The sequence below is a fragment of the Suillus plorans genome, assembly GCF_016647745.1.
Source record: "Suillus plorans strain S12 chromosome Unknown HD556scaffold_17, whole genome shotgun sequence".
Lineage (NCBI taxonomy): Eukaryota > Fungi > Basidiomycota > Agaricomycetes > Boletales > Suillaceae > Suillus > Suillus plorans.
Window position 1 is genome coordinate 433,061 of NW_024537401.1, and position 20,796 is coordinate 453,856.

The following is a 20,796-nucleotide window of genomic DNA, read 5'->3' on the forward strand; positions in this document are numbered from 1 at the left end:
CCTCTGAGTTACAACGAGCTTCAAGATGCGATGTGCGTCGTGTTTAGTGGTCAGAGAGACCGGCCTTCATGTGACACGGTGAAGCGATTGCGCCCTATATTAGTCACCAAGAGTTGGGTGTGCTTGCTTATTGAATTTTTGATAACTAACAATCCATGGTATCAGAAAAGTGGTGTGGCTTACAGTTCACGAAATATGGACTCACTATTCGACGATGACGACGCAAACATTGACTGCAGTGTTCCTGCAACATTGGAAGTGTGTCATTTGCCGCGTGAGCGTGACACGTACGACGAGACATGTTTTGAAGGCCTTGAATCATGAGATGTTGATCTACTGGAAGATAGTGCATCAGAGGATATTATTATGGAAGCAGTAGGCTTCACTCAAGGGGATCATTCATTGCAGAGCAGAGAAAAGATGAAACTTCATGTGTTGGCTTATGTATTAGACCATAAGCGCTTTCTTCTTTCTCGGAGTGGTGCTAGTTTTGTTGCGGATAACGATCCTGGGTTAATGTCTTACCTATTTCCGCATCTCGATCCTTGGGACATTGGCGGATTTTTTCATTGTGGACGTACATCGAAGCAACACCTTTCGATGGAAGCTCAGGTGCGCAATCTACTGCTTCAAGATGATTCTCTGTTTCGAAAAGATGCCAATTTTGCGTTCGTATGTTGGAATATGATTCAAAAGAGAGAAGTCAGTATGAATACGACTTTCGAGTCAGTGCATCTCAGCAACAGAGTTTGGTAAAAGAATTGAAAGACGTTGGTCCATCTCTAACAGCTTTGGCTGAGAAATGGACGCATTCAGTCAATGAGAAACCATCTACCACTCAAGAAAAAAAAGCTGCGCGTATTTTGCATCGTCTCCAATCGTCGACAAAGAATCTAAGAGGAAGTATTGGATATAAGTTATGCCACCGCAACGAGATTCGTGCTCTTATGAAAAAATACTGCACACCAGCATTATTTGTGACACTCAATCCACATGATTTAACCAGTCATGTGCTTTCTTCAATCGTTGATATAGAATTAGATGAATGGATCACTATGTCATCGTTTGAGCGCACCAAGATGGTCACTGTTCGACCAGATGCTGCAGCACTCGCATTCGACTTACAAATTCAGGCATTCTTAGATATCATTTTGAGGTATAAGCATGGACCAGGCATTTTTGGCCATTGTCAAGCGTATTACGGTATGGTTGAAGCGCAAGGAAGAGGGACATTGCATTGCCATATGTTGATATGGATTGCAGGGAATCCGAGTCCACAGGTATTGCATGAGTTTCTGATGCAAGCTTCAAAACTAATATGTTTCAATGGCTGGAGAACATCATTAGCTGTGAACTTCCATATGACAAGGGCCCCATACCTGAAAGATCACCTAACGATGCGCGAAAACCTATACGCACAGACGAACTCGACCCCAGGTTAGAACGACCGCCACAAGTGGCGGAAATGGATGCAGAGTCCTTTGAACACGAGTATACAAAGTTCTTAAGTCGTCTTGCCATAGAATGTAACTGGCATGTTCATAACGATGCATGCTATAAGCATCTCAAAGATGGACAGAAAAGAGGAGACTCGACTTGTTGAATGCGTGTTGATGGCTCTGTGCAGGAGGTTACAACTGCTGATGTTAAAACTGGTTCTATTGAGTTGAGACGATGGAGAAGTTGAGTGAATAACTTTACGGACATCATATTATTTCTCCTGCAGTGCAACACAGATACTCAGATTATTGGGTCGGGGGAAGCTGCGAAGGCAGCAGTGTTTTACATCACCGAATACATCACTAAAGGAGATTTGCCAATGCATGTCGCTTTGCAAGCGTTGGAGTACGCAACTAAGATGCATGATGCCAAATATATCACAAGTTCAGAAGTCGATCCGAAGAAAAAAGATTGTAATTTACTCACTAAGTCTGTGAATGCGATGATGGGTCGACAAGAGATGTCTCATCAGCAGGTAATGAGTTACTTAATAGGCGGAGGTGATTATTATACCAGTCATACTTTTGAGACTGTTAAATGGTATGAGTTTATACACGCAGCGGATAGATTTGATCTTGAAGGTACTGACTCTGACGATGGTGACCAAACATCTGATCAAGAAGTAGATACATCATTGATGGATGGGCAGGTGATTATGAGTGTCTCATCCGATAAAGTTGAGTTTTCTAGTGATATGGCAGATTATATATTGCATCCTACGACCCAGGAGTTCACAGACCTTTGTCTTTGGCAATTCGTTGAAAATACTATCAAAATCAAAGGAAATATATCAGTGGACAAAGAGAGTGATGAGGAGTATGATGAGGATATTGTAGACGGTGCTAAACCGGCAAGAAGACGAGGTCGTAAGGCTTTGCCACGTGCTAAATTCCTTGCCCAACATAGTCAGTTCGACACACATATATTGCGTTTACGAAAGAAAAAAGTCATACCTGTATTATTAGGCAATGCATTGCCTCATCCAGATCGCTCAGAGGAAGAATACGAGAAATACTGTCGTGCTATGATGTTGTTGTTCAAGCCATGGAGGGATTTAGGCATGCTGAAGGATAAGCATATGTCTTGGAGAGGAGCATTTGATAATATGACATTTGACCCTGCTATATCGTCTATTATTCGAAATATGAACATCGAGAATGAGTGTAAGGAAGCACGAGATACACATGCTGCTGCTGTCAAAGAAAATCGTCGTAAACCGCATATGTTTGGCAACAATGTGACTGAAGATATAGAGACTCAACTAGATATTGACACATTTGATGATGCTTTATTGTCGAATACAGCTCTTGATGAAGATGAATTCGATGACATCGACAAAGGCATGCTTTTCGAAGGTGAGATAGGCGATAAAAACTCGGGAGACTGTTAAGAACGTGCTCAAGGGTCGGATCCGAAGGGCTTGGCTTCAGCTCGTGTGCTGCGCCCCTTACCCGAGTACGTGCCCCTAACTTCCGAAGGCTGTCGAACGATGTCCGAAGGTTACCGGATGATGTCCAGAGGGTGTTGGGCGATGTCCGGAGTCCGATGTCCGATGCGCGGGAATTCTGGCGGACGTTTGGGAACAAGAGATAAGACTAATCCGGACGAAGTCCGAACTAGAAAGGAAACAGTGGAGGACTACCAAAGGTAGAGGCGGAGGTGATAAGTCTATAGGAGTCAATCCTAAGACGAGCGGAGGTCGACGAGAGAGAAACTCAAGTCGGACGGAGGAGGTAATGAGCAGAGTCTAAGATGATATTTGAACTAAGGATGTACATAGATTCTACAGGGTTTATATACTACTGAGGACTTATCGGAGAACAGAGATGCGCAGTCTGAAGCTATACAAAGCTGTGGACAGAGCGTATAGAAAAGTCAAACACTAGTCTATCGGAAAATAGTAAATGAACCCGGAGATTAGAACAGATGAAAATAAAGGCGGAAATGAAATGAGGTACGGAAAATGATATAGTCTAACTGGAGTAGGAACGTACAAAGGGATAAGGCACGGAAGTTAGATGCGGGTCGGATCCGGACATAGATAGACGTCGGCCGGATCCGGACTTCCGGAAATGATGTGTGTGATAGGTCCGGGTCCGGAACACGGGATATGACAGAGACATAAGCCATTGTCTACGAGCGGCCAAAGACGGCGGATTGTTTGATGTGTCGCTCAATGATGAGGTAAACGATATAGCACATCCAGCTTGTGGTGCAGAAATTGCAGACAAGACCAGTGAGGGACGTTTGCATGAGTACGAATCAATCATGAAAGCTGCGAGAAAGCGTAAAAGACCAATCGATGTTGGGTCCAATGACACAGAATCTAAGCGGGCACATTTAAATCCAGAAACAGGTAAACCTCACATTACGCTAGAACAGTTAGAAGAAAACGTGGATATCACTTCAGTATATTACAAACCCGAACTCACACAGAACAAACGAGAGGAAATCTTGTCAGAGGTTATCACAGAATTCAGACTATCGGAAAATCCTGAGCAAGAGATGAATCTAAGGATCATTAGCGAACATTTTATTCGTGGAGAGGTCAAACAACTACTAATGTTTATAACTGGGATTGGGGGCTCAGGAAAAGCCATGTCATTCGGGCTACTGTTGAAATGTTTCGGAGGTGCAGGGCACCTGAAAAATTGACACTAAGCGCACCTACAGGCAGTGCAGCGGTCTTGATAGACGGATATACTATTCATGCACTGATGTTCTTGCCAAAAAGAGAAGCTCCTATCAAACAACAGGATTTAGAGTATATATGGAAGACAGTTGAGTACTTAATCTTAGATGAAGCTTCGTTGATGTCTGCAGAACTATTGAGTCAGGTCTCGCATTGAATATGTCAGGCAAAGTCGTGGGATGAGTCTGTGAGAAATAAACCTTTTGGCGGTGTCAATCTTATTTTCGCCGGTGATTTAGGTCAGTTGCGTCCTCCGAAATCGAATGCACTATATAGTTATAAATTAGTCAAGCAATTATCTCCTGCCACGATCGGCACCTTGAAAGGCCAGACAGCGTTACATGGTGCTTTTCTGTGGCAACAAGTGGATACCGTTGTCGAGCTAAATGTTAAGAACATGCTCAAGGGTCAGATCCGAAGGGCTTGGCTTCAGCTCGTGCGCTGCGCCCCTTACCCGAGTACGTGCCCCTAACTTCCGAAGGCTGTTGAACGATGTCCGAAGGTTACCGGACGATGTCCGGAGGGCGTCGGGCGATGTCCGGAGTCCGATGTCCGATGCGCGGGAATTCCGGCGGACGTTTGGGAACAAGAGATAAGACTAATCCGGACGAAGTCCGAACTAGAAAGGAAACAGCGGAGGACTACCAAAGGTAGAGGCGGAGGTGATAAGTCTATAGGAGTCAATCCTAAGACGAGCGGAGGTCGACGAGAGAGAAACTCAAGTCGGACGGAGGAGAGAATGAGCAGAGTCTAAGATGATATTCGAACTGAGGAAACTACAGAGATTGTACAGGGGTTTATATACTACTGAGGACATAACGGAGAACAGTAAGTGCAGTGCGAAGCTATGTAAAGCTATGAAGAAAACATATGGGACGACTATCACTAGTCTATCGGAACTTAGTAAAATGAAGACGGAAATGAATAAGGAACGGAAAATAAAGCGTACTAACTGATAAGGGAAATACCAAAGGGATAAGGCATGGAAGTTAGACGCGGGTCGGATCCGGACAACACATAGAAGTCGGCCGGATCCGGAAATCCGGAAATGATGAGTGTGATAGGTCCGGGTCCGGAACGCAGGATATGACACTAAAGCAAAATTGGCAAGCTAAAGACGATGCAGAATTCGTCAGTCTGTTAAATCGAATTCGATTGGGAAAAGCATGCAGAAATGGCCTACCAGATAATCATCTTAGTGATTATGAATTACTGAAGACAAGGATTCTTAGCACAATCAAAGTGCGCGCGCCTGATGAATTCAACAGTTTTAAGGACGCACCAATCGTTGTCACTCGGAAGTATTTAAGAGACGCTATCAACACATCCAAAGGTCGCACATTTGCTGCAGAAAATGGCCAGGATTTTCACGTATATTGTGCACGAGACAAAATTGGTGGAAAAGCCATGACAGTGGATCAACAATGAAGACTATGGAGAATGCAAGCAAGTCATACCAATGACGCCATTGGTAGATTGCCACTAATTCCTCAAATGCCAGTGATGATTACTGAGAATGCAGCGACAAGCTGTAAAATTGTCAATGGCAGCAGAGGCGTTTTAGTATCGATCACTTATGAAGTTGATGCTGAGCAAAATAGATATCCAGCATGTGCTTTAGTAAATATTCCGGAAAGTACTTTGCACATTCCAGGATTGGATAGCGGCATAATCCCGATATTTCCAGTGACAAGCAATTTCTCTGTGCCTACAAATCATAAGAAAATTAATGTTCGAAGAACGCAATTACCCATACTTCCCGGTTGGGCGTTCATGGATTTCAAGGTACAAGGAAGTTACTTACCGAAAGTCGTAGTTGATTTGGCTGGTGCAAAATCGTTGCAGAGCATTTATGTCATGTTGTCATGTGCCTCACAACTTCGAAATATAGCAATATTGCGATGGTTTTCATTGAAAACATTGCATGCTGAGCTACAAGGTGATGCACATGTTGAACTAAGACGTTTACACGATATTGAAATGAGCACACGAGATGAATATTGGAGAAATCATACGGGAAGTGAACAAGTCTAAACACGGGAACGGATGACAAATAATGTGTTCGTCTATATCACGTGATGGACAACAAAAATCCATGGACAAAGTCCATGAATATACTGAACACAATTGATTGACGGCTGCTGTCATACCAAGTGGTCGAAATAAATCAGGTTTGTCTTTATCATCATTCTGATTCACTTTATATGATCTAAGCATAGACTTGCTAAAATCCAAACGTCATCAAAACTCAGACATGGGCTTCAACAGGCTCACTAAATATCATTGAAGCTGATCTTTACCAACATCGAGAAAGTAACCCTCATCTTGGCGACAAATTTGCCTCCGCTTCTCCAGATCTAAAGCCCTCCTTGCTCACGTTGTTTGGATTGTTTCTGAAGCTATAGCTTCCGTCTTAAATGCCCCGCTTTCCCAAGGTGACTTATACTTCATGTCCACTACGTGGATTTATCAGATCAAACATGGTTCATTTTACAAACACTGTTGGGCGACACAGCTGCTACTGCAGATACCCATAGATTTGGTCAGTTTGAGGGGTGAACTAGTCAGTATATTCAGCTGAAGTTGATTTTTCTAGGTTCCTTCGACATTAATTTGGATACAGTCAGTGACAACTCACGTGATGCTAACATGTGACAAATATATGACGTATGTGATGACAATGTTGCGGCCTATCTGTCTGACAAATCTCCAATGTTGATCCAATGTCCCAAGGTCTACCTCAATGTCTTTCTTATTGGGTTAGTAGTATTCTGTCACTTTGGATTTGACATTGACTAATGAAATATATATTGGACATTATCCACATCTAGCATGTGATTTGTGGCCAATCGCTGTCACCAAAGAGCTACAAAAACTACGAGGATCTAAAGAACTGACTGCGTGGCAAGTGTTTCCGTCGACACTATCGCAGATGGCAGATTGGGCCGATGTGTATAAAGACCCGGAGCGCACCGACCCATCCAGAAATCGCATACTCATCTATAAAAATATGCCAAATGCAATGTCAGAAACAATCTTTCCCGTCGCAGTTCGATTGCAAGGCTTGTTATGCCAATTTTGTATAGATAGGTTTGGAAATTGGACTGGGTACGTAATGTTATACTTGCGCACGAATACAAAATACTGAAATCAACTTAGACATGAAAACGAGGTACTCCGAGCAGTCCAACATGTCACCCTATCCTCTGGCGGACATAAAAATATGTGGGACTCTACAATATCATCCATTAATCTAGCCGGAGAATACGTGAGCCGGCGCTTGCACATTCCTATGCAAGGGATGGTATACGACAAAGATTTATACTTACAAAGACACGCATTTATTAAGGTAGGTAGTGTATGTCTCTAATATGGAAATATTGACTCGCGATGTAGAGAAGCGAACTGTTGAAAATGAAGGAACAAATACTTAAGGTCACCGAAGATCCGGAAGATAAGTACTTTTGCATCCAGGAGTGTTGGATCCCTCAGGACCCATTGCGGGTAGCGCAACTGACAGAGACTGGAAAAGTTGTGCCTATGAATGCAGTGTTATTAACAGAAGGAGACTTGGTGGACGTTGGAGCCAAAATAGACTTTGTGATACACAGAGATCGGCACGCACAGACAACTCTCAAGTGTTTTCTGACCTGCACATATATCATGTGCATAATCTCAACAGATGAGATTGAAAAGATGAATCTTGTGAGTACTCAAAACATTGTGTAGATTGTATCTCTCTCATCATCGCAAACAGGACAACAAAAGCGTTAAATGCAAGCGCCAAGCAACACCACTCAAAACTGAAAAGCCTGCTAAAAAGCACCATACTACAGTGGAATTTGACGAGACATAAAATATGACGCAGCGATTGATATTTGTATGATTATATTTGTTTTTTCGTGTTTGTCTTATTAGGAGACATTGAAAATAGAGCGATTTTATCTGCTCCTCACTGCGACCAATATCTTCCTGACAATGACAAAATCCAAGATCGACGCACACACTGAGAACAAGACTGCAACTGAAGGTCGACTGAGCAAACACACAAGGCTCACGAGTACGGGTAAGAGGCATGATATATTCATCAGATTTTAGCTAATATTAAATGCAAATGCAATAGCAACTGAAAGCGCAGACAACATAGGTTTAGATGGACCTAGGACATCGGAGAATATAGAATCGATGACAGATGGCAGTGGGTAAGTGAATAGCTTATCAGCTAGCGAGAGTTTGCATAACATTAATATATAATAGATCCAAGACGACCGTGGATACATCCTTCAGAGAGACGTCACAAGAAAAAACTAAAGAAGATAGGATTGTGGCATCTGGAAGTTCCACGTCACCACTTAAGCAGAGCAATAAAGGTGCACAGCCGGCTCTGACTGTCCGCTCCGTCGTACCTAATCCTACCAAGCAGTTGATTGATGAAGAAGAGGTGGATGAATTCGATGATACATTGTTGACGTCAGTGTTTCTTCAATATATAAGTAGGCTTACTCACACATTCTCAACAGACGCCTCCATAAATTATTGGAATATACAAATTCAAAGGCCAATATCTATGCCCTTGGAAGATTGCTGCCGACTGCTACCTGGGGCCAATACAAGCCAGTCAATGATCATAGCAAGGTTTTATGTGACCCTGCGACTGGAGATCCGATCACTATCTGGGTCGTCAGATGCATCACCAAAATGTGGTTCATGAAATTCAGTAATCCTGAGAACCAGGCCAGTTTGACTATCATGCCGCTGTCAAAAACACTAGCACAACAAAGTGCACATTTATTGGCCAAATTTTCGAGCCCAGTGTTGAGTGAGTACTGACATCGCTTGATTATCAAAGTTAACATAAATCTAGACTTCACGCAGCAAACTTCAACAATCATTCGAGCCATTAAATGGCAAAATGCGAAGACTAGTGATGGGACAAGTGAGGTAAGGTTGGCGTGAACCAACTGTGTTACAAAAATAACATATTATGTCAGCCAATTCTATTTGACGCTGTCTATGACGCACGACAGGAGGGATTGCTCAAGTCTTACAGCGAGCGACCCCTCTGGAATCTCACGGACCTCAAACCTGGAGACCTCGTCTTGTTGGAGACTAAGATGACGCATTATTCTAAGAAGCAAGAGGACAACAAATGGCATTCTCGTGCTCAATACGAAATGATCGCAATATCGCTCCTCGACATTGCTGAAGTGCCCGAAGAAACTCCTCAAGGAGCAATGCAGATAGACGGATTAGCTATCTAAAGATGTAATGCCGAGTTCATTGACATCGTCTGTAATATATATTTGAAGTTTGATGCACCTTGTTGAGAGCATAACATAGCATGGGATCAGCATGGGCCACTACTCACTGGCAAAAATCTCTATACTTCATAAAATCAGAGAGATTGAAAGTAAACAAGCCCTAACAGAACGTCATCGCCCTGATGATGTCATAGAAATCCCTAATTATAAAATTGTCGAGAAATGGTGTAATTGGATATAAGCATGATTACATAATCTGAAGTTGCCAGGTAGAATGGGGGGGACGAAAGGAAAAATTAGCGTAAACGATAAATGATCTTTTATCGGCTGACTATGCTACTGATATAATTCAGATACTACATATAGAAGTGCCTCATCAGTTCCTCGAAATAAATAGTCACTATGAATGTGACTGCAAATACCGCAAATGTCTAAGCAAATCAAACACACGTTCAGCCTTGCCGACTGTTGGATTTGTAGTACACTTGTACATCCCCCATATTTGCCCTGCCAAACAAATGCTGGCCTCATACACTAGCAAAGTCCAGTTGGTGTAATCTCGCATAGAGCTGTGCCAATGCTGAGTATGTGTATGGTGTCCACACATAAGGATGGTCCGGTGATGCATGCAAGTCATAAAGAGGCAGTGCGAGGGTACGATCAGGTACGAAGGTCGGATCAGCTGCAGTGCAATTGGAGAATATGTGAGTAAGCAATGATGGCAGAGGACATTACCCAGACTCTCGAGGTTCTCAAGACACTTTGCCTTGGCTACTTCAACTGCCTTCACAAGACCAGAAAGTGTCAAGATGGCAAGAAGGAACCAAGTGCCCAAGTCAATGCCAGAACAGTGTACGACAACCAAAACTTACTAATAGAGTCACCGCCACTTAAAAGCACAGACCTGAAACGACGTGATATCCATCTGGAGAGAATACATCGGGCGTAAGATGTCCACTGGGGCCTTCAGGAATGGCACACAATTCCTCGCCAGTATTCATATCCCATAACAAGATCGTCCTGTCATACAAACCACACACAACTGGAGTATCTTCACCATCTGAGGCCAATTGTTGACATGGCCAGTGACGATGTGAGGGGTGCAAGGAAACTTTGAGGTGAACTTGTGAAACATTCTCGAGTGAGTTGGTGCGAACAGTGAAACGGACAAGTATAAATGGAGAGCACTGCGTGAAATGGTGGTTGCGAAAGTTCAGACGAAACACAGAGTATCCCTGATGGCATCACGAACATGCACAAACTTGGGATGATTCTATGACTACCCCACTCATAAGAATTCATTTGGCAATGAATGGGCTGGAACTACGCACCAAAAACCAATCTGCAATAAATGATGGAGTCGCTATAGAGTTGCTGAGGCCTTTCATCAAAGGCAGAACCTCCAACCACCAAAGAAGGCGCTCTCCATCGAAGAATGCTTCAATTTCCTTGGTGAATGATGATTCGAAGGACGTGGAGCATGAAGTTGAACAAAGAGCAAATTATGAAGTCAATATGAATGTATAGTACAGACTTCTGCGGGATCACAGAGGATGCACGGAGACCTCCAGCCATAGCAGGGCTCTCCCCCACAGAAGGGAAATCAAATGAAAACTGAGTTTGCGAAAAACGATGACAAACAATGTTTGAATTGCGAATTTCAATCTTTGGCCAACTATGCTCACATAAGCTTAAACTTAAACACAAAATCACGTGATAATGCACACGAGAATTGAGTAATAGCGAGAATGACCTTATCCGTGATGGATCTAAACTCCAACAAACGTAGTACATACTGCCATATATTTGTTTGGAAGAAAATCAAGGTGGAAGTCATCGCTCACAACACACAGGGCAAACGGGCGGTGTGTGAAAAGGCTTGACGGCAAATGTATGACTAATACCCCTCAGCAAGTCGGGCAGCGAACTTTGCCACTTTAGATGGCGCTACATACTTATAAAATTGCCTAGACATTTGAACGTGACTAGACCCACCCTACTTGAGGAAATACGAGAAACGAAATCATGACAACTTTACCTTCAAAGACAGAACTCATGATGGCTATTGCGGAGGCTGAAGAATCCAATCGACGCACACATCACCAGGTATATGAGGAATTGAGACAAAGACACCCAAGCTGGAGTCTAAATATCAGAGTGAGTAGAGATAGAAACCCCTAGAGAACTTGAACTCAATGATAATAGAGAATTAAGAAGCTGCGAGGGAAGCAAAAAGATGATAAAGAAGAGAAACCATGCATCGCCATGAGGATATTGGGCAATATCATACTCTCAGCAAGCGTAACTCAGGGATTACTGCTATTACTGGAAAATCTTGAGCCAATTAGGCATCGCAGGCCAAATTCCAATGTTAAAGCACTAGCACTAGTGGAAGAATTATTGCCTGAAGGCCGACCTGAACATCCACTTGTGTTATTTCCAAAGGATCAGCACATATCATGCTGGTACTACCACATCTACTATACCGCAAGGGCACACGATGAATGTGCTTATCATCCTGTGATGTTGGCGATATACGGTCGAAAATATTGCCCTCGAGGAGACATGATAATCGTGAAAAACGGGGAAGGATTTACACCCCAATCAGCTGAATTTGACGTAGAGAGAGAGGAACTAGGAAAGACTCTATGGTGGTATATCAGAAGTGGGATAGATCCACTGAGAGAGACTCAAGAGAGGCGCATGATGCGATATATAGAACAACTTTAATTCACAGACTACCAAACCACAAATAATACACCGAAAAAATGATACTAATCAGGAGAGAATAAAAAAGGAGAAAGACTATATTGCAGACAAAGAGAATCAGAAATGACAATGAAAGACAAAGACGAACGACTGACCTTGCCAAAAAAGCATCTACAAGAGCTTTTTCATCAAACTCCATGGATTGCAGCAGACGATAATCATGGCCTGCGTGTTTGACAACTAATATGTCGCCAAGCCACTGAGGAGCAGATTCAACGACGATGGAGGAAGCCAAAGCACGGTTGACAGGTAATTTGGAACCACGTCCAAAGAAAATGACACTATAAGCGTCAGGAAAAATGCTATATCGTGAACCAGGGAATCCGCCAACAGAAACAGAGCGGGGAGAGGCATCACCAGAACAGGACCAATGACCTCCACCTATCCACATTTGCGCACGGACAACTCCATCTAAATCTTCAGGTACATAGGTGGGAATAGCCTCATCACAATCAGTACCATAGAACATGGCACGATGGTATGTTCGGCCCACCTACGAGAGGATTAGATGAATAAATGTATATCCCAAAGGAAAAAAAAGGATAGACGTGCCGGCTCATGAGAGAACATATAGTTCTCTATTGCATTCACATCAAGAGAATTCGTAGATTGGCATGCAAACATGAAGGCTGACAGTATGAGGGTCACGACAAAGAGAAAGACAACATAAATAATGTGACAAATAAATGATGAGTTTATCACATGACATGGAAGGAACACAGCAAAACATGATGTATGACAACAATGACGAAAGATATTTAAGGAGAGGGAGGCAAATAAAACTGCCCACAATCATGTCGTCTCACACTAACAAAACGAAGCAAATCTTGGTTTTGGCTTGCTTCTACTCATTTGCGGAACCTAACAGATTTCTGGAGGTCTGCATCAAAGCAGAGGAAGATGGTCAGATCCATCTTACAAGACCTCACATATATTTTCAGGACGAAGCCAATGTCAAAGAAGATCGCATAGCCATTGCTGATGAGGAATTCGACGAACCCACCCTCTTCAGTGTCTTTTATGACAGCACATTGCATGGGACACCACATTGTCCTTACTTGGTATTCAAAATCACCAACAAAACTGATATAGTAGATATTTTAAGAAAAGACTACATAGCAATGACGAAAGCAGTGGAACAGTGAGCTGTAATTCATCCTCCTCTGCCAGACCATCTAACTAATCAAAACAATTCAGCGTCATGCGAGAGATGCCTCATTGCGATGAAGCTCAATGAATAGAGAGAGAAACAGAAAGACTGGTATAACAGAGATTATAGCAACTCCTTATCCAACATCGTGTATTTCAGGATGGAGACTTCAAAATGTATCTTGAGTAAAGTCAACTATCTACTGCAAGGTGCGACTATAAGTTTGATGCGCGAAAATGTCACATGCTAGATCAGGAGGTCAATAAGTGCCATCACTGAGTCCCTATTAATCATCAAAGCATAGGAGTAAAATAAAAATGAGCTCGCGATACAGAGATACTAAAGAAATCATAAACCACTACTTCACAACGTCCAATAATCCATATCAGACAACCGCAACATGACAAACCTAAATGGCGACTTAGACAAGCTATGCGCTGAGTTACAATGCATGATAATGGATCACCTCGCACTCCCAGACCTCATAGAACTAGGCAAAACCAGGCAAGAGAATAACGAAGGAGTAAGAGAATATGTCGAAGAATGATGAATGGTCTTACTTAAGGCCTTCATAGAAGACACCAGTACATTCATCGGCGTAATTGAATGCACCGGATCCATCATTGCGGGATCTAGCGCGCTGCATCTGTTCCAAGCCAAATCAGAAGCGCTTGCACTCCAAGACTTGGACATATATGCCACACAAGAGTTTGAAGAAACATTGCTGGAGCATTTCAAGGGCAAAGAAGGATACAAGGGGACCCAGGACAATCACCAGGAAGAAAGAATATGATTCATCAGCTATAGCGAAGGTCCACAAACTCCAAAACGGAGAGAGAAAGGTCGACATCGTCATCACAGACTGGGCAAGTGCAATTGTACCCATCATTCAATATCATTCTACCGCTGTAATAAACTACATCACCACCCGTACCTTCGTATCACTCTATCCGGAGTGGACTAAAGAGAAAAAAAGCTTTGTAAATCCCATCACATACATGGACGACAGGGCCCTGAAGGCCCAGGATGATCGTGCGGACAGACAATTAAATTTGTTAAACCAGTACCTATTCTAGGTCCTGGTACTAGATCACAGGCCTTGCACCTGTACTTGCTGGGCTTAAGCATAAAACTGTCTGATTAGACACACACCTTTATGCAAAAATGCGTCTAATCCTCGATATTAAGCATCACCGCCGAGATAACTGTACTACAGCGTGATAGTGTTTGAGCTTCAAGCATCACCATACAGACCGTGCTGACATCAGGCCTTGCACTACCTAATCTTGCCCAGATCTTGCCCAATCTTGCCCAGATCTCGAGCAGTGTTCTGGATCTGTGTTCCTGATCTTGTCAGTGTCCTACTCTTCTCATACATCAAACAGAAGCCATCAAAACAGGTTAATATGTAAGCATGAATATTCTATGGGGCGACAGGCGACGGTAACTGCAGGTACGAGGGTCAGCCGCCAGTGCTTTGCACATATGTCCAGCACACGTCAGCAAATGCTGACGTGACTCGAACATATGTGGATGGCACAGTGTTAGTGCTGCCGAAGTCCGGTTCAGTCCGGTTCGCGTTTGAACCAGGTTCGACCAAGCTTGCAGATGATGGGCTGGAGCTCCACCACGAACACCATGCGCAAACGCCCAGTGCATGTCAGCAACTGCTGACATGGCTCAGACGAGTGCGGACGACAGACGAGAGTAGGAGGAGGGAAGAAGACGAGGAGATCTCGTGAAGGGTAAGTGGGCATTGGGAACACGGTCTGAGAAGCAGCTGACACTTACCCTGGCCATAGGCTTCCCTGCATTGCCGTTCTGGTCACTCTGACATATCATAAGTGCGACAGCGCTACCACAGCCAGTGCAGTCAACAGCCAGACCAATGGTCATCATGCGCCACAGTACACCAGAAATATTGGGCAATCGAAGGGCGGGACTGAATGATGTGGCACCCGACATGGTGCCCACGGTTCAAGTATAGGTGGTGGGCAATGAGGGCGGCAGCAGGAAAACGAGAGAGGGTGGCAGGAAGGACTGCAGGCAATGAGAAAGGTGGCGCACAAATGAGAGAGATGGCGGGCAATGAGAGAGATGGCGGGCAATGAGAGAGGTGGCACACAATGAGGGAGAAGATCATCATGGCACTAGAAGGAGGAGTGGAGGCACAGGCGAGTGCAGACATGTGCAGACAGGTTGAAGTGAGCCACACGCGTGATGTCGGAAACAAAACACATACCTTGTCCAACAAACATATCAGTGCCCCACCCAGAGTTGAGTCCAAATGAGCGCGAACAAGTGTAAATGAGCACGAACAACTTCGAACAAGCGAGAACAAGCGCAAATGAGCAAGAACAAGCGGCGGTGCACTTGAGCTCAGATGGACTTGTGCATAGGACAAACAAGCATTTTGAGAATTAGATGTGCAGAATGATACAAATGACATAGACCTTTCATAACATCTTCATTTATGAAGAAGTGTCGCTAACAATCTGTTATGCAAATGAATGAACATTGAAATTTGAAGCTTCACATGAGGTCACTCACCGTAACAGTTGGGCTTAAATGGGACACTCGCTGTACCAGCACTTCGGGACAAATGAATGCGGGCAAGATCACATCTTTTCGAGCTTTCTGGGGTTATCGTGATGATGAGAATATCATTTTATAAATTATATACAACGACGTAGTAAAAGGAGATAGGGCAGGATGACGCAGACTATCACAACTATGGATCACCACTCGCTAACCACGCATTCATTAACTGTACAGTAGGGTTCCCACGCATCGGCGTATAGGTGCCTGAACGTTTGGATCCGACAAGAGTCAGGGAAGCTATTATTGGAACACATCGGGGAGAGAGAAGCTGCAAAGGGACAACAGAAGCTGCAAAGGGGAAGGAAGAAGCTGCAAAGGGCAGGGAGAAGCCGCAAAGGGGGAAAGGGCTGTCTTAGCCTACCAAAAAAGGGATTTTATGCATCATCGCAGACACAAGAAGCTTGAAGCATAAAGCAAGCATGTGGAAGAAGCCTTTAAGCATCAAGATACAAACATCAGGGAACTAGACAGTTTAAGCATAAAGGTCTGTGTCTAATCAGACACTTTTATGCTTAAATCTGACACTATAGCCTGGGCCTTGAACAATATAGTGCTACATAAATTATGTAGTAACAGACCAATGACCGGTACATGATGTGTTCCACATGTACACGAAGAAGCAAGCTGCAAATATGATATCGTAGCGGCAGCGAGCTGCCATTATCTGACTTAGAAGAGTTAAGTCCCAAGCAGACACTAAAATCTAGTCTACACTTGGGGTGACAGCATGACGGGTTTGTGACGGGTCGCCCATATATAGAAGCTTACTCAGGCAATTCCGGAGGATTCGGAGAGAGATTAACTTACAATGAATGATCATGAGCATCATTGCAACACAATGACATCTTCGATCCGTATCGTGACCATAACGAGTGGACAATGCCAGGAAACAGAATGCAACTATCAAAGTTTAGTGCTTAGCTTCCGAGTCAAATGACACCGCCAAGACAATCCACGAACTCGATGCTCCAGCGACCAACTAGTATGACGGACACGAGCAGACAACAATATTCACTTGATTTCTTTTGTTTCTTTATGGGCCAAATGTCGAGGGAGCTAAGGTGACTTTGTTGCTGACATCACACCAATACGCTGACATTTGTGCAAGAATCTGACGTTGCAGACTGTTGTTTCGATACTGAATAGCACGAAATCGTCAGAGATAAATAACGTCATGAAAGTACTCTCCCAGGATGCTCAGGGCATTCTGATGAAGGAGCTTTACAAGTGTACTATGGGGATGCCAGGCTGGGGTGATGTAAGTGGCAGCGTGCTCTTGGGGTGGCATGAGAAGGTGTGTCTAAAGCTCTCTTCCATATAAATTTTCTGACCATAAATTTGCAGCTGACAGAAGTTGCCGGCACTGACTGTTACTCAACGGACAGGCAGAGTGGACTGGCGGGTCGCCGATTGGTTAATTTACTTACCCATGGCATCGAATCTCAGGTAATCACCACCTGGACAATGTGTGTGTCTTATCGCTGTGTTCATGCGCAACCTCAGCCTTATGCGATTGATTCCTCTCCCGTAAGCATAGCATGAAGGTGCCTGGGCTGTCAATAGACGCCTCTAAGCTTCAACCCCAGGATTCAACGTCCAGATGTGGGCCCATCGGGTCTGTCTCGTCAGTTAGGGTGATTACAACACTCCAGAGCGAACTTTAATGAATTGTGTTACAGTTGCATCCTTGAATGACTCAATATATGTATGCTGTAGTACGAGTGCATCCACTGATAGAGGTGGACCAACAGGAAGGGCCCATGAACCAATCAATGGTATGCAGCTTGGTTGTGCCGGTTCACAAGATTATGGAAATGGGTTTATGAAGGGTCAGTGTATTTGAAAGCAATTTTCTTGTTCATCAAAGACAGGCCGTAAAACTGTGCCATCCAGTGCAGTTTGCACCATATCATATGTCATACCACCTCAAGTACAAACTAAGTCTACCTCGAATTCATCATCGCTCGGATGTGTGCTTCTCTCGTTGTGTTCACGACTTCAAAAGAGCAGGGAAACGGTTTAGGGCGACTTCGGCAGGGTCAGTTGTAGGTTATTGAATACATACTAGATCACTTACATCCCCACGCCGGTGGTGTACTCCGGCTTCACCTCAATCTTGTCTCCATTCGAGTCTTTGGCATGATCGATGCGCAAGACGGCGAGTATCGTAGCGAATGCAGTCCACAGACCGTTCTCTGCAAACCAATGACCTGCCAAGTGCATTTGTCATCCTCGACATTGCCAAAATCAGCCATGAATCAGCCTACCAGGACAAATACGCCTGCAAGGGTCAGTGGATGATTGAAGATGATAGTAAGGTTGAAAAATTCACCTGCCATGACCAAAGGCAAAATGGTTTACGAAAGGGTTCTTCAGCTTCCCATTGACAGTCAGATGGCGGCTAGGATCGAAGCGCGATGCATCAGGAAATATGTCTTCATCCCGAGACAGCGCCCTGAGCAATGATCAGCTCAAACCAATATATGCATCCAAGGCCGATATACCACTGATTAACCATCACTATCGCACCTGACGAACTATATATGAGTCGATGCCAACCTTGATTCGTACGACTTCGAACCTTTGGGTATGAAGTGCCCTTCGTAAACATCGTCATTTGATGTCACATGTGCGATTCCTGTGCGAGGGGTCAGCCATGCAAACACAAAGCTATATTACCACCGGCTAACCTAGGGGGGCAGGAGGATACCATCTCAAGACCTCGTGGAGAATGGCATCAAGGTAGGGCAGTGACGCCCTGTCATCAAGGCACGGCATGCTGTCATGCCCCACAGCTTGGTCAATTTCTGCACGAGCACGGGATTGGACGTCAGGATGGAGCAGCATAGCCAACAGGAATGTCTGCAATATGGATGCAGTCTGCGGGACATCAAAATAAGAATCAGCGCTACTGTAAGTGCTCAAGTAGCGACTCATGGTTTCCATGCCAGCTAAGATGCCGCATTCCCGTCAATGGATGAACTCCATCCAGATAAAAACAAACTCTTACCTACGTATCCCGTCAACGCAACAGCCTTCATCATGTCTTCGCCAGTGTCGTTGTGAGCTTGATTGAGAAAGTCGGCGACTAATGAGCGCGAAGCAGTACCATCTGCCTTCACACAAACAGATCAGGCGAAAATTACATCCACAAGTCTGCACGAGCGTACTATCTGTACCTTCACTTCATTAAAGGGCTCGTCAAAAAGTTGTTGACTTAATTCTCTGGAACGTCCTATCAGGGCAAATGCTCCACCAAAGCACCAGAACGGCAACTTTTCGACTGCAACCTCATGCTGAATGCTCAAGATGATGTCGTTGACGGAGGCACTCACGGAAAGGAAAGGTTGTGTTGTGAACATGACAGCCTTCTCGGGAGAGACAATCTGTTTCACAATATCAAAGAGTTCGTGCACACGGGAAAGAAGTGAGCCTTCATTTGCAAGGTGTCCGTATGTCACGGTCATGATCAGGGATCCCGAGTATCTGTCACAAGGATTGATCGTCAACTGGACCATACATCACAATGACATCATTGGATTAGGTACGAACGCTTCAACGTGTTGCTGCAGTGAGTCACTAGTGACATCTAAGAGATCGATGACTAGTCCATTTGCATGGCGAGAGTATATCTCGTGGTACGAGATTAAAACTTCGGCCCTAAGGACTTGATGGTATATCTTGCGATGTTGTCGTAAAGTCTCCCCATACGGAAGCATTACAGAATTGAAACCCATTCCAACTCTGTATCGTCGGTGGATAAAGAATAAATTGAATGAAAACAGTAATACATACAATTCATTGGTGCGAATAACTGGACGGGTTGAGTAATTCGCAGAACGCTTTTCCAGCAACTCATGTGTGATGGTTTCTGAGTTTATGATGATCATGTCGATCCCAAGTATGCGGGAGCGGAAGATTTTTCCTACGATCAGGCATGAAGTTAAATCCAGGAGGTTGGAAAAGAGCCTGGTATGCTACCAACCATATGTCTTTCCCCACGCAGTATATGTGAGCCAAGGACGTTTAGTATCCAATTGCAGCGCGTTACCCAAAAATGGTATGGGCCAAGGTCCGGGTAGCAGAGGTAAAGGGTAGACACGTCTGCGAGACAGACCCAAAGCGACAAGCAGGGCAACAATGCACGATATCCCTAGAGTGAAGAGCATGGTAAGGGATTATAGTTGAACACAAGGCATGCTGCAAGTTAGTTGATCTCATTATATTGGCAGCTTGCTGCGCTATACTTCGTGTGAAAAACTGACGGTTGTGTCACTATTACAGTGTACGAAGCACTAGAGTGCCGTCTCCGTAGGGAGCTTAATCGTACAAATTTCTATGTTCAATGAAAATTCTATAAGGAAACAAGCAAAAAGCAGCAATTTTTCGAAATTTCCCATTTTGTTTCAAATTTTCCCATGAGAACAAATTTACCCCATGCTCCATAGACCCTGTTCATCTCCCTCGGACCCTGTTCATATTACCACATATAGTATTACATCGAGAGCTGCAGGCACATTTGCCTTTTTCTTCCAAAGTTCCATTGCGAACTGAACCCCATTGAGATGCTTTGGGGATATGCTAAGTACCGTCAGTTTTTTCTTGGTTTTCTGTCGTGATTTTGATTCATTGATATTCCTGCGTGGCACAGGCTATCGAAATGTCACTGACGGCAAATTCTCGACGGCAAAAACACTGGTTCCGCAATGTCTCAACATGTGCGATGTTTTGACTATTCACCATTTTTTCCGCAAAGCTTGGCGCTATATGGATGCCTACCGGTACATTTATCGTTGTTTTCGAGTGATCATGCAGCGCTGAAG

General features: G+C 44.1%; 6 protein-coding genes across 6 annotated transcripts; 4 read left to right on the forward strand and 2 right to left on the reverse strand.

The window, feature by feature from the left end:
- Positions 1-1,055: 1,055 nt before the first annotated feature.
- On the forward strand, positions 1,056-4,375 carry HD556DRAFT_1306744 (uncharacterized protein; the record flags this gene model as incomplete). Its single annotated transcript, XM_041299952.1, has 7 exons — positions 1,056-1,156; positions 1,348-1,537; positions 1,727-2,855; positions 3,698-3,856; positions 3,878-4,132; positions 4,174-4,264; positions 4,324-4,375. 7 exons carry the CDS (start codon positions 1,056-1,058, stop codon positions 4,373-4,375), a joined length of 1,977 nt encoding a protein of 658 aa, XP_041162318.1.
- Positions 4,376-7,214: 2,839 nt separating this feature from the next.
- On the forward strand, positions 7,215-9,453 carry HD556DRAFT_1306745 (uncharacterized protein; the record flags this gene model as incomplete). Its single annotated transcript, XM_041299953.1, has 9 exons — positions 7,215-7,300; positions 7,352-7,541; positions 7,589-7,897; positions 8,111-8,258; positions 8,316-8,394; positions 8,450-8,662; positions 8,713-9,011; positions 9,057-9,133; positions 9,184-9,453. 9 exons carry the CDS (start codon positions 7,215-7,217, stop codon positions 9,451-9,453), a joined length of 1,671 nt encoding a protein of 556 aa, XP_041162319.1.
- A 2,025-nt stretch (positions 9,454-11,478) lies between these two features.
- Positions 11,479-12,183, forward strand: HD556DRAFT_1306746 (uncharacterized protein; the record flags this gene model as incomplete). The annotated part of the gene is made up of 2 exons (XM_041299954.1): positions 11,479-11,610; positions 11,659-12,183. 2 exons carry the CDS (start codon positions 11,479-11,481, stop codon positions 12,181-12,183), a joined length of 657 nt encoding a protein of 218 aa, XP_041162320.1.
- Positions 12,184-12,227: 44 nt separating this feature from the next.
- HD556DRAFT_1441215 (uncharacterized protein) lies at positions 12,228-12,691 on the reverse strand (the record flags this gene model as incomplete). The annotated part of the gene is made up of 2 exons (XM_041306258.1): positions 12,228-12,258; positions 12,318-12,691. The coding sequence occupies 2 exons, from the start codon at positions 12,689-12,691 to the stop codon at positions 12,228-12,230; spliced, it is 405 nt and encodes a 134-aa protein (XP_041162321.1).
- A 325-nt stretch (positions 12,692-13,016) lies between these two features.
- On the forward strand, positions 13,017-14,165 carry HD556DRAFT_1306747 (uncharacterized protein; the record flags this gene model as incomplete). Its single annotated transcript, XM_041299955.1, has 4 exons — positions 13,017-13,363; positions 13,532-13,581; positions 13,762-13,895; positions 13,938-14,165. The coding sequence occupies 4 exons, from the start codon at positions 13,017-13,019 to the stop codon at positions 14,163-14,165; spliced, it is 759 nt and encodes a 252-aa protein (XP_041162322.1).
- Positions 14,166-17,916: 3,751 nt separating this feature from the next.
- HD556DRAFT_1267933 (cytochrome P450) lies at positions 17,917-20,142 on the reverse strand (the record flags this gene model as incomplete). Its single annotated transcript, XM_041299134.1, has 12 exons — positions 17,917-18,001; positions 18,051-18,183; positions 18,241-18,254; positions 18,306-18,428; positions 18,533-18,611; positions 18,664-18,881; positions 18,974-19,089; positions 19,144-19,263; positions 19,309-19,459; positions 19,526-19,717; positions 19,769-19,898; positions 19,959-20,142. The coding sequence occupies 12 exons, from the start codon at positions 20,140-20,142 to the stop codon at positions 17,917-17,919; spliced, it is 1,545 nt and encodes a 514-aa protein (XP_041162323.1).
- Between the last annotated feature and the right edge of the window lie 654 nt (positions 20,143-20,796).